General features: G+C 46.0%; 1 protein-coding gene across 2 annotated transcripts in view; it reads right to left on the bottom strand.

Moving 5' to 3' along the window:
- Window positions 1–9,689: 9,689 nt before the first annotated feature.
- Window positions 9,690–14,010, bottom strand: part of LOC121441790 (ubiquitin conjugation factor E4 B) — a 111,516-nt gene continuing 107,195 nt past the window's right edge. For both annotated transcript variants that reach the window (XM_041643091.1, XM_041643092.1), the window contains 3 exons: window positions 11,724–11,898; window positions 10,815–10,961; window positions 9,690–10,364 (listed from right to left, as the gene is read on the bottom strand). In XM_041643091.1, coding sequence (XP_041499025.1) covers window positions 10,303–10,364; window positions 10,815–10,961; window positions 11,724–11,898 — 384 coding nt within the window. In that variant the 3' untranslated portion in view covers window positions 9,690–10,302. The remainder of the gene's footprint in view (window positions 10,365–10,814; window positions 10,962–11,723; window positions 11,899–14,010) is intronic.

Genomic DNA, 14,010 nt, shown 5'->3' with positions numbered 1-14,010 from the left:
GCTCAGCAGCTGGTGAGCTTGGCATGCATGAAGCCTATGTCAATCACCAACACGGAACAAACATTAACATGGGAAGGTAGAGGCCTGTTGGGTGAAGGACAGAAGTGACACCTTCGAGAAGATAAGATTCTATGGCTGGTGAGATGGCTCTCTGGGTAAAAGCATCTGTCACCAAACCTGGTTACCCAAGTCCTATCCATAGAACCCACATGGTGGAGGAGGGGAATACACACACACACACACACACACACACACACACACACACGTGCACTAGAGTATATACTAAATCAATAGGTAGAAAAACAAAACATAATAAAGAGGCTAGTCCTCTAGATGACCTTGAAGAGAGGAAGTGTTTAGCTTCCCAGTGACCTGTTCTGATGACCTTAGAGGAATAGCAACAGCAAAACGTGACAGTTCCTCCTTTCCCTTCGATGCTACACAGTGAGTTCAAGGTGACTCTAAGATGCATAATTTGACTCTGTCTCAGAAAAGGAAGTGGAGAGGGAAGAGAGAGAAAGAAAGGATTGAGATCCAAACTCTAGGGCTGGAGAGATGGTGTGGTTAAGAGGACCCAAGTTCAGTTCCTAGCACCCATGTTGGGTGCTATACCTATATTGGGCATACCTATACCCATGTTGGGTGCTATTACCTATAATTCCAGCTCCAGGAGATCCCATGACCACTCTCTTCTGGCCTCCAGGGACACCTGCACATGTCACTCACAGACATATACACATACACAAATAAAAATAATTTTAAAAACACTTTGATGCTTCGATAAAGACTGAATGAATGTTTGTTTTTGTTCTTGAAGCAGGATCTTACTCGGTAGTAAACCAACTTGGCCTTGAACTCAGATCCATTTACTTCTGCCCTTGGAGTGCTGAGATTAAAGGCGCGGCTGCCTGGCCTGGCTGAATAGGAAGCTTTTATTTGATGTGTTTGCCCACAAGACAGGGTTTCTCTCTAGCCATGGCTGTCCTGGGACTTGCTCTGGAGTCCAGGCTGGCTTGGAAATCAGAGACAGCCACCTGCCTCTGCCTCCCAAGTGCTAAGATTAAAGGTGTGCGCCACCGCTACCTGGCATGATGTGTTTTCCTGGTTTGCAGTGGTTTATTTGGGATTTTGTGCTAATCAGCTATTGGCTCTCGCATGCACCGTCAGCCTCTATAATCAGGGCGTCTTTCGATTTCCGTTGGTCCCACTGGGCATCTCTCATTCCAGCCAGATAAGAACACTCTGCATAGATTCCCCTCTTCTGAATTGTAGTGTGTGCATCATTTTTCCCTAACAGGCATTTTTACTAATTAGGAACAACCTTGTATCAATTAACTTTGCTCTTAAAGCCATGATTTGAGAACGAAATTGTTGTTTACTGGGCTTGTTGTGCCAGTGACAGATGGCCCTGGAACACGTGGGCAAGAGACTGTGACTGAAACGGGCTCCCTGCAGCACCAGAGAGAGCTCAGCCACCAGGAGGGAGCCCTGCAAAACAAGAACGGGGGGCATGGGCTGTGCATACAGCTCAATAGTAAAGCGCTTGCTTAATGTGCAAGGCCCTAGGTTCAAATCCCAGCATGGCTATGTGTGGGTGACAGAGGAGAGAGACAGACAGAGACAAAGAGACAGGGAGGGGGAGAGATTCAAATAAACATACACACACAGAGAGACAGAAACAGAGAGAAAGACAGAGACAGAGAGAGACAGGCGGAAGATAGACACACACACAAGACAGAAACAGACAAAGACAGACAGACACAGAGAGAGAGAGACTGGGACAGAGAGATAAACAGAGAGAGGCAGATAGACAGAGAGAGAGAGAGAGAGACAGACAAATGAAGGGAGGGAGCGAGGGTGTGAGGGAAGAGGAGATTCCTAGCACTCAGAGCACAATGCCCACTGCTAAACAGTCGCAATATCCTAAGGGATGCATCTTCTCCACCAGTCCCAAGTCTCCAGTCTGAGGAGACAATCCTGACAGCTCCAGGCACCTCAGTCCTCAGGCTCTCAGGCAGTGCTCCTGGGAACTGAACTTTATCCCTTTTAGTAAATTTACATTTTATTTATTTTGTGTTTGCATATGTGTGAGGAGCTAAAGACAACTTCAGCCCTGGGGCTCTCACCCGGTGTCAGGGGTGGTGGCAGACACTTTCACCTGCTGAGCCAATCTCACTGGTCCTAAAATGTTGCTACTCTGAGCAGGCTCTTTAGATGAGAATATGTCTGCTGGCAAAGAGAGCGCTGAGGGAGAGGCATCTGGCCTTGCCACGCTCTTAGTCAGCTTTCTGTCACGGTGACAAAGCACCTGAGATAGTCACATTACGAAGCTCATGGTTTCAGAGATCTCAGTCCATGGCCATTGGTGCTGCCAAGGTTCTTGTGCTATGTCAGATCCCCGGCTCTGTCACCAGCATCACACACACAAACACAGAGGTAAGCTGGGCGGTGGTGGTGCACACCTTTAATCTCAGCACTCAGGAGGCAGAGGCAAGCAGATCTCTATGAGTTCGAGGCCAGCCTGGTCTACAGAGTGAGTTCCAGGATAGGCAGGGCTGTTACACAGAGAAACCCTGTCTTCAAAAAACAAAAAACAAACAAAAGAACTATCCCAGAGGAGCTGGTGAGATAACTCAGCAGGCAAAAGCACCTGCTTTTGTGAGCCTGGCAACCTGAGTTGGACCCTCAGAATCCACATGGTAGAAGCAGAGAACTGACTCCCAAAAGTTGTCTTCTGACATCCATGTGTGCACCATGGCATGCACATGCACACACACATGCACACACACACATGCACACACACGCACATGCACACACATGCACACACACATGCACACACACATGCACACACACACACACATACACGCACACACACACAGAACTACAGAAGAACAAAAGTGGGCTAGTCTGCAGCAATCTGTTACAGCAGTCCTATGAAATCAACACAAAGGTCATTTCTTGAAGGTCACAATTCACTGTGGTTGTGGACCCAGGACTCAAACTCAGGCTACCGACTCATGCTTTTAAGAAAAACACTGGATTCATTATACATAAAACAAACACAACACAAACAGAAATGAACTATTAACCAACAAACGAAGAAAGAAGTAAGACATCTCCAAACTCCATCAATATTAAGGTACCAAACTGGTTCTCCTTTGTGCAAATACCAGGATGCACTTTAGAAGTTCATTCTCCCACTCGCTTTACAGCAGAATTAGGTCACCATCGCCATCCCCGCCAAGAACTTAAACAGGAAGATGCGCTTTGTACAAAGGAGGTAGCTAAAGAGTGCACTTGGCAGCAATCTCAGGCTCTTGTGGCCATCAAAGAAACAGGAGCTGCTTATCTTTTCAGAATGTTTGTTCCCTTTTGTTACTTCAGTTGGGGGTCCAAAAAGGAAAATAGGGCTGGGGCTTGAGAAGCACAACACTGGCCTCTCGTGCTATGCCAGGCCCCGGGCTCAGTCCCCAGCGCCACACATACAAACATAAAGGTACCCCAGAACTGTCCCGGTTGTCAAGAAAGCCAACTAATGGGAAAGTTGGGGTGTAGCGTTGAATTCTATCCTGACCTATAACTAGATTTGTTTGTTTGGACACAGGCTGTTCTGGAACTCACAATCCTCCTGTCTCAGCCTCTTAAGTATTGAGATTTCAGATGTGCATTGACATGTTTGGCTACGTGTGTGTGTGTGTGTGTGTATAATATTGGTTTGTTTCTGAGACAGGGTATCATGTAATCCAGGCTGGTCTCAAACTCATTACGTCTCTGAGGATGACCTTTGCTTCACCCACAGCTGGCATTCCAAGTGTGCAACACTAGACTTGCCCATGCCTAGCTTTTGATTGACTATATTTTTTGTTTATTGGCTATCTTGGAACTCACTCTGTAGACCAGGCTAGCCTCTCAATTACAGAGATCTGACTACCTCTGACTTTCTTCCAAGTGCTGGGATTAAAGGCATGTGCCACCACTGCCTAGCATAATTTTTTATTCTTTTTTTTTAAAATATTTATTTCTTTATTATGTATACAATATTCTGTCTGTGTGTATGACTGCAGGCCAGAAGAGGGCACCAGACCTCATTACAGATGGTTGTGAGCCACCATGTGGTTGCTGGGAATTGAACTCAGGACCTTTGGAAGAGCAGGCAATGCTCTTAACCTCTGAGCCATCTCTCCAGCCCATAATTTTTTATTCTTAATATCTCCCCCTGTCTCTGACTCTCTCTCATCTGTCTGTCTCTCCCACCTCTTTTCTCTCCTTCTCTGGCACCAAGATGGTACCCAGGACCTCATGAATGCCAGGGCAAGCACTTTCCTACAGGGAAACACCCCCAGCCCCTCATCCCTCGTACTTGCCAGTGTCTGCCTGTTGCATTTATTCTTCTTATCTCCTCTTCAACTTTTTTTATTTTGCCACTTCAATATATGCAAAGTTTTAATATAAAGGGTCACAATAGGAGGGTGGTTCTATATTAAATATTAATTGCAACTTAGGATCCTGGACCCAAAGCAGTGTGTTTGGACGGCTCTCCAGATGTGGACAGCTCTCCAGATGTGGTTTCCAAGGTCTCTGTCAGGGAGGTACACAAGGACCAGAGCATGGCTTTTTAAGACAGGGTGTGGTGGTTTGAAAGAGAAAGGCCTCCGCAGGCTCATGTGTTCGAATGCTCAGTTCCCAGCTGATGGAACTGTTCGGGAAGGATTATGAGGTGTGGTCTATAAGCAGGCCTACAGTTAAATGGCCTCGCTCTTCACAGCTGTTGGAAAGTAACTGAGGTCTGGGATGTCTTCAAAGCAGGGTGAAGGAATTAAATCTGTACCCTTTGCAGAAGCAGCTGACTCTGGGGCGGTGGTCAGAAATTAGCTATGTGCTTATTAACAGTGCGCTTGCCTCACAAGACCTCAGGGTTTAAGAAAACTAAAAAGTAATTTCATCATCAATTTCCTTCCATCTTTGAGATGTTATAGAGAGGCAGAGGAGAGAAGTATAATGCAAGCAGTTATAAACGTGTAGACAAGGGAGTGTGTGGACATGAGGCAAACATGTGCTACATGTTTGACAATGTCATAACGAAACCTAGTATTTTGTATGCTAAAAATGTAATAATAACATTACAGGTATAAGCCCTAGGCTTCTAAACAGAAACAGGGCAAGTTTGATAGCCAGACCATACTGGCAAGTTTTGGGTTCCGCTGAGAGACCCTGCCTCAATAAATAAGATGGAGGGTCATCTAATAAGATTTGTGCTGTAACCTCGGGCCTCCACATGTATGCTCACACATAAGCACATGCACCTGCATACACACAGAAACGTATGCATGCATACACATGAGTGCACACGGTACATACAGATGTATAGAAAAAGGAAACAGGAGCTAGATATGGTGGTGTGCACTCTTAACCTAGAAGCAGGCAGATCTCCATGAGTTCAAGACCAGCCTGATCTATACAAGTTCCAGGACAGCCATGGCTCATAGTGAGGCTGTATAAAAAGAGAGAGAGAGAAAGAGAGAGAATGCAGAGATTAGAGACTAGGTAACCAGAGAAGCACTGACATCCAGTCATCTTTGTCTCTTGTGTCTGATGAACACACACGCACGCACGCACGCACGCACGCACTCCTTCACCAAGAGTCTTAAGTTATAACAATGTTGAAATGTCTCTGTCCTGCCACAATTCAGTGTGCTTGCCATTTCCTGCCCTTCCCTTGGTGACAGTTTTCTAACATGCTTTGCTTTCAACAAAACAACATAAATAATTTAAACGATTATAAAGTGATACACGATACAAAAGGATGGAAGATTTAGACTGTCTGTTGGAAACCAGCAATGTCAAGTCCTCCAGCCGCCCTGGGCTCCCTGGGGCTTTGGAAATGACTGAAGTAAGGCTCTTCCGTCCGTGTCTCTTTACTGTTTATGACACAATGCTCCAAAGAGCAGCTTAGAGGCCATTGTAGGTATGTAGGCTGAGAAACATTGTAAGGAGGCCTTCAAGATATCTTCAGCCCCAGCTCCAACTTGACCTCAAACACAGCAGTTCCCTTAGTGAGAGCTTCCGGAGCTCAGTCAACTCAAGCCCCGATTTGCAATGATGAATCTCAGTTCCTGGTTTAACTGACAAAACTTAGGTGATCTGTTTAAGACCAAGACTTAGGTCCTCAGAACTGGGCAATTAAACCCAATGCAGGTGACAGCGGCTTGGGACAGAGCGGCAGATGAAGACAGAGCACACTGAAGCTTGTTTAGTTTGGGTTTGAGACAGGGGCTCAGGTAGCTCCAGGTGGCCCTGAATTCCTTATGTAGCTGACTGTCCTTGGACGCCCTGAACCTCTGGCTTCCACCTCCTAACAGCTGAGATTCCAGACATAGCCGTCCACTGCTGATATTATTTTTCTATTCTTTTTGAAGTGGTCCCACGGAGGCCAACCTGGTCTCATCATGAATTTGCCGTGTAGCCAAAGATGACCTAGAAGTCCCAGTGTTCCTACATCTTCCCCTGATGTGCTGGGACTCCGGGTGTTTGCCACTGTGGTCATCTCACACGCTCACCGCAGTCAAACGCCTTCAATCCAACAACCGTCAGTCATTCCAAGAACTCTTGGCTCCAAATTTATGTCTCCGGTCCGGACATTTCCTATATTGCATTTCCACTTTCTTTACTGGTTTTTCAACACAGGATTTCCCTGTGTATCCCTAGCTGTCCTGGAACTCACTCTGTAGAGCAGGCTGGCTTTGAACTCATAGTGATCAGCCTGCCTCTGCCTCTCGAATGCAGGGATTAAAGGTGTGTGCTATCACTGCCCAGCTAGATAGCCTAAAATCCTCGCACTTCACCCCAAGCCTGCTCCACTCAGTGTCCCCATCATTGTACCTGATGTCCTTCAAAGTCACATGGACTTTCTTCCTGACCCCTTGCCTTGTGCAGTTCTTCCAATCTATTTACACATCTCAACTCCATCATCAAACCTGTCCCAGAAGCCAGCCTCCCTGGCTCTACTCCAACTGCTTTGCTCTGAGTCATTCGCAGTTGGCGATCTCCTGGATTATTGAAAGAGCATCATCATAAACACGCAGATCATCCTCTTGTCTTTTCTAATAATAGCTGCTGGGAGGGGAGGCTTGAGATGTAGCTCAGTTGGCAGACTCGGTAGCATATAAGAAGTCTGGGATTTGATCCCCAGCACCACACAGACCAGAAATGAGGGTGTTCTCCCACTCCCTTTTGGAACCCACACAGCGGTGACTCATGAGATGAGCACAATGTACCTGTCCCCTTTTTTGCTCAAAGGCTTCCCTTCTGCTGACAGGTTTCCCGGTCTCCTTGTGGGACCATCTTCCTTTCAATCCAGACATACTTTTGAAATATTTTGGATCCTATAATTAGTAGATTGAAGGCAAACAATGAGTTTCCATAAAACAGCTACCCTAAGACTCCAATAAAGAAAAAAACAGCGCCCCTAGAGGCAAGGAAATGGGCTGCATCCATGCCCCACCTTTCCTAAAGACTGCCCTTGGAACCCTGCCAGAAGCAGCACCCCTTAACTCTGATAGGGTGAGACTAGCACCTCCTAGTGGTGGAAGGAGATAAGCACCCCTCAATCTTGAAACCAACAAATATTAGACATGGTTCTAATTAATATAATTAACTTCATAGGCTTGTGGATAATAAGCCTAGTAACAAGCAAACAGAATAGAATCATCTGAAAAGTGGGATCATGGGTAATTGACCCAGATCTTCACACATGCTCGGTAAATGCTCTTACCTCTGAGCAACATTCTAGCCCAAACTCTGTTTGGGATGGGGGAAGGGGGATAGTGAGTCCAATGTGCTCAAGAGAAGTAGACATCAAGGAAATAAATGGCATGGGCCCTAGAGCCAGGATACTTGCCAGGGGACAATGGGCAAGGCATCTAATCTGTCTGTAGCTGGTATTCTGACCTATTGAAAACAGCCAAACTAACGAGGTCCTATCTACCTGGGGCCGGCACTATAAATACAAAGGCTTTTTGCACAGTGCCTGGCATGCAGGAAGTACCATCTAAGTGCTGCCTGTGGCAGGGGTTATTACGGCCTGTGCTAACTGGGGAGCTAATGGAATGGATGGGACCTGAGTAAGCAGGCTGGCCACAAGGATCTCTGAGGTACCTGAAGAGACGGCGCTGAGGCCCTTCACACCAGCAGAGTGGAATGCGAACCAAGGGCCACGCCAAGGAAGACGAGTGAGGATGAGACGGTTTTATTTTCAAGTAAACATTTTATACCTTTATTTATTGTAGGGGGGTGTGCTATACCATGTGTGGGGTTCAGAGTGTAACTTGTGGGAGTCAGCACTCTCCTTCGAGCACATGGATCCCAGGGATCAAACTCAGGTCACCAGGGTTGGTAGCAAACACCTTTATTCCATGAACCATCTCAATGGCCCATAATGCTTTACTTTAAAACCAGCAATTCCTAACTGGCTCCAGAAAGAGCACTTCACCACATGCACACCCACTTGGCTCTTCTTTGCCCTCGTCCCTTTATTCTTATGTGTGTAAATGCTTTGATTGCATATGTGTGTACGTACGTGTGTGTGTGAGCATCATGTGTGTGCCCAGTGCCCATGGGTATCTGAAACGGGAGTTCCAGGCAGCTGTGAGCTGTAGATGCTGGGAACTAGACCAGGCGCCCACTGTGAGAGCCACAAATGCTCCTGTACCTGCTGAAAACTCACTCTGTAGACCAGGCTGACCTCAAACACACAGACCTCATAGACATCCACCTGTCTCTGCCTCCTGAGTGCTGGCATTAAAGGCGTGCACCACCACTGTCCAGTTATTTACTTATCTATTTATTTTAAATATAGTACTTCATATCCAGCATAGGATAGCCTGGAACTCTGTATGTAGATCAGGGTGGTCTCAGATTCAGAGATCTTCCCGCCTCTTCCTTGGAAGCCCTGGGACTAGAGGTGTGAGCCACTCTACGCCCAGCCGGTCCCCGCCCATTTCTCTTCCACAAAAAGACTACGCACAGAGGACTCCTTCCGAATGGGCATCACTCTTTATTGGAGTTTGTGTTGGGAACTGAACAGAGCACATTGTCTGTGGAGAAGAGGAGAAGGGGAAGAAAAGAAAATATGCTTCTGAAGATTTCATTTTCTTAGAACACTTTATGGTTTCAAATCCTTTTTTTACCCCACAGGAAGTTCAAGAATTCAAGTATGTTGCGTAGGGAGCGGTAATACAAAGGGTTTCTGCTCGCGTGTGCCAGCGTGGTGGCGTTTGTCCGGGCATGGAAACAAGCAGACAGATTTTCACATTTCTTCTACCCTCTTTTTTTTTTTTTTTTTTGTTTTTTGTTTTTTTTGCTTTGGTAAGGCCAAACACCAAAAGGACACAGCATACAAATAAACCCAGGGTTGGGGAATCTATTGATTCCCAGAGGATAATGGCAATAGGTTTGGAATTGTCACATTGGATTAAAAAAACAAAAACCAAAACACAACCCTCACCTCCCCAAACCCCACAAGTCACACGAGTCCTGATCCACTTCAGCCATCCCGATGCTGCACCTGTCCTCAGAATCTTACTCGAGGGCTTGGTAGAAAGGCCAGGGCAACAGGGCTCTCTTCATTTTGTTTATAATAAAAAAAAATGTAAAGGGGCTATTTCAAAAGGGAAAAAAAACTGAAATTCAAATTCTGAAAATATCTTGCCTTTTTTATTAATCATGTCATCTAACACCAATTAAAAAAACAAGTATGTGAATATGATATAAAAATACGATCCCAAGATTAACACTTTGTCGCAGGCACAGGTATCTCACAGAATACGTGTTTGGAGGCCGGGAAAGGAGTCTGGTTTTGTTTCTCTTTAAAAAAACCCACAGCGCAAGGAGGGTGAGGAAGGGGGAGATTCTTTAGCAGCAAAATGTCCGAGTTCTCTAGTCACATCGAAAAAACCAAACAAAACGAAAGCTCAGGGGGATGCTGCCCAGACCCGCTCGCCATCACTAAAGACTTCCGTCGCCACAGCCCCAGGTGTGACAGGCGAGGGACGTGCTTTACTACACAGGCAATCGTAAAACTCGTCCCTCAAGCTTTTGACAGTTTGTCACTTAAATATATGTACAGGAATCGGGCTCCTCTTCTCATCATGTCTCTCAGATCTCTACTGTTTGGTCACTCGGGGTGGGCTCTCAGGATCTGGCCACATCTGGCTGCAGGGTTGAGCAGCGGCTTTGAGGTGGATGCTGCTTCGGCCTGGCTGGCTGGCGTGGCTGTTTCCAGCAGAGAAGTGCGACGGGGACGGCTTAGTGGTCACTGCTCTGCTTCTCTCTCATCCAGGCTTGAATCTGCTCCTTCAGCTCTGGCACTGAGGGAGAAAAGACGGGGGATTAATGGCCTAGACAAACAGGCTCTGCAGCTTGTAGCTCTGTCTAAGAGGAAAGAGGCCACTCATTCCCTCTGCGTGCTCAAGTCCTTGGCAGAAGCAGCCACAGAGAGGGGGGCATTTACAGAAAAAGCAGGCCGAGTGCGTTCTGGCTTTTCCATAAAGAGCTTCACCTGGGTACTTTCTGCATGCGGTGTCTGTTTTTGACGTTGGTGCTGGGGACTGAATTTGGGGGTGTGCACACACTAGGCAAGGGTTCTGTGGGTAGAGATTTAGCCAACTTGCCTTTTTTATTTATTTGAGGCGGTGGCTCAACTAAATGGTCTAGGCTGGTCTTGAACAGGCTACCCTTCTGCCTCATCCTCCCATTAGTTGGGATTACAGGTCCCAGGGCACGAGCATCAGCATTGCAAGGCAGGCTGAGCCTCCTACCTGGTTCCAGCATGTTCTCAGTCAGCATCTGGCGGTTGAAGGGGTCAGTGGGGGAGTTCAGAAGATGCCGCAGGATGATGGAGCGGTCCATTATGGTGCCAGAGGGCAGTCTCACAGGGTCGGTCATCAGGGTGTCCATCAGAGGGTCTGCAGAGACAAAGCGTAGCACACTAACCCAATGGTGGAAGCTACGACTGAAGAAGCACACTGTCCGACCAGTAAGAGACACAGCCAGAGGGAGAGCTGCGTACAGACCCCAGGGTCCCTGCATCCAGGAGGAGAAAATAGCAAGGATGGACAGCCGGGAAGCAGGCCCCTGGGACAGGACCCTTTGCCTGAAAACCAGACTCCTCCCTTTAGGAAGGTAGAGCCGTCTTTAAAGTCCTCATAGGTATCAGGTGAAATCACACTAAGGACGTTCATCCTTTAGTCTACAATATAAGTCAAAATTTGTATACATAATTTTAGACAACTCTCAAAAAACACCTATAGCATGCCACCAAACAATCAAAAAACACAGATAGTGCCCCTGTAGTGGCTTTGTGAGAATGGTCCCCAGAGGCTCATATTAGTCATAGACTAACCCCCTGAAACTGCAAATAAGCCCCTAATGAAATTCTTTCTTTTATAAGAGTTGCCTTGGGGCCAGGCAGTGGTGGCGAATGCCTTTAATCCCAGCACTCATGAGCCAGAGGTAGGCGGATGTCTATGAGTTTGAGGCTAGCCTACAGAATGAGTTTCATGACAGCCAAGGCTACACAGAAAAACCCTGTCTCAAAAAACCAAAAGGAAAAAGAGTTGCCTTGGTCACAATGACCTTTCACGGCAGTAGAACAGTGACAAAGACAGCCCTCTCGATGCCACACACTTCCCATTACACCACAGACATGGACATGAGCAATAACTTGCCTCTAAACTCATCCGGCGCATCGCTGTAGTCAATTTCTGCCCGTGCATTCTTGGCCACTATTTCCTCCACTTTCTCAGCAAGAAGCTTAAACTTCTCTATTGCAATGGTGGATTTGATTCCTGCCTTCCGCATCTTTGAAATGACTTCTTCAAATAGCTCTTTGCTGTAGGATCGCTGCAGATGAGGAAAGGCCGTGAGATGAGAATGGAAGAAAATCTTTAGAAAATGTCTAAGTGCACTGGGTGGTGGTGGCGCATGCCTTTAATCCCAGCACTGGGGAGGCAGAGGCAGGCGGATCTCTGGGAGTTCGAGGCCAGCCTGGTCTACAAGAGCTAGTTCCAGGACAGGCTCCAAAGCTACTGAGAAACCCTTGAAAAAAAAAAAAATTCCAAGTGCAATGCATTTGATCTTTTGCTCCTAAAAATTACAACTATAAATTCTATATTCCAGTTTCCCAACAGATTGTGCCACGTGCACAGACAATAATGAATATAGTCACGAATGCAGACAGAGAATGACATGTGCCAACTGACTGCAGTCATCTATGGAAAAGGCTACTGGACCCAGAAAAATGTGAATTTTTATACTATGGGAGCTAGTAAGCACTTATTTTAAAATTAAGCTACTAAAAAGAAAAAGAAACGTAGTTTATTTCAATTTTTGTGGAGCGCTGTACCCTAGAAGCCCATGAAACCAGGTAAATTCCAGTTTTCTCACATAAAGGTGAGCACAGATAAAAATCAAATACACACCACTGCCTGATCACGGCGACACTTAGGGCTTGCTTTGCTCTCGTCACCGTCGATTCTCTAGGCTCGCTTATGCCTGGCACGGTGGCCATCACATGTGTACTCCTTCCTGCCACTCAAGGGGCTGGAATAGGAGGATGGAAGGACGTCTAAGGCCAGCCGAGGCTAAATGGTGAGGCCCTATCTCAAAAGATCACAGTAACAAACAACAACAAAACCCCAGGAAAACCAATCACCAAGCACGCAAGAACACACCCATCCCTGAACCCAACGCTATTTAACGTCAGATATTCTACAACACTGGACCACTCCAATGCTGTGGGATAATCTTTTGTACACTGAGTATGTATGCTCTCATTGGTTGGTAATAAAGCTGATCTGGCCTATAGCCAGGCAGAGTAAAGACTAGGCGGGACAGCCAAACTGAATATACAGAGAGGTGATGTGGGAGGTCCTGCTGTGTATGTGCTGCTTCCGTCAGTTGATGAATAAAGCTGCTTCAGCTAATGGACAGGTAAAGCCAAGCTAGATAGAGAGAAAAGGTGGGGAGCCAGGGAGATGCCATGTAGCCGCCAAAGGAGCAGGTCTGAACATTATCACGAGCCTCATGGCAAAATATAAGCTATTAGAAATAGGTTAATTTATAGTTAGAGTTAGTCAGTAAGAGGCTTACGCTATTGACCAAATAATTATAGTATGTATTAAGCCTCAGAATGGCTAACAGGTGGACAGGACAGAAAAACCTCCATTTACAGAGAGGAATAAGCGCAGAGTAAGAGAGAGACATGAGCTAGCCGCTGGGGAAGAAAGATGCTAGAGGACAGAGAAAGCCGAGAGCCATGTTGCACAACACATGGCCGATTTAGGGTTTTTGCTCATATGGAAAAAAAGGGTTAGAAACATACACTAAGGACACATTGAGACAAAAAGCCTTCTGAACGGGTCACAGTGTGTTAAAAAAAATCTGTGTAGGTTTGTGAGAGAGAAGAAAAAGGGTAGAAACAGTCACAGGTTAAAAACGACTTAAAATAATAGTAAAGAGGCAGGCGGTGGTGGTACACACCTTTAATCCCAGCACTCTGGAAGCAGAGGCAGGCAGATCTCAGTTAGAGGCCAACCTGGGCTACAGAACGAGTTCCATGATTGTTACACAGAGAAACCCCGTCTCAAAACAACATAAAAAATAACAAAACAAAACAAAAATTAAAGTCCATTTTAGGGACTAGAGTAATGAATAAATACAATAAGCAACACAAAGATAGAAAACACAGAGTCTGGATTACGTATATTATTGTGTTTTCTTTAGTTATTTTGACTGTTAATAACCAAATAACTACTTAGAGAAATTTAATGATAAAAACTGCTAGATTAAACCAACCTATATACTTTAAAATATCCTGACTTCAAAATTTAAGTCAAAAGATATGTTACTTAGGTAAAGAGGTTCTGCTTTTATTTCTATAGAAAATGAGAGCTCTGGCACTGTGGGATGATGCTCTTGCACACTGTAAAGATTTGTCACTCATATTAGCTTAAT

The sequence above is a fragment of the Microtus oregoni genome, unplaced genomic scaffold, assembly GCF_018167655.1.
Source record: "Microtus oregoni isolate MIOR12 unplaced genomic scaffold, Mior012 000081F_ref0000091, whole genome shotgun sequence".
Lineage (NCBI taxonomy): Eukaryota > Metazoa > Chordata > Mammalia > Rodentia > Cricetidae > Microtus > Microtus oregoni.
This window is presented reverse-complemented; position numbering and strand designations above follow the sequence as displayed.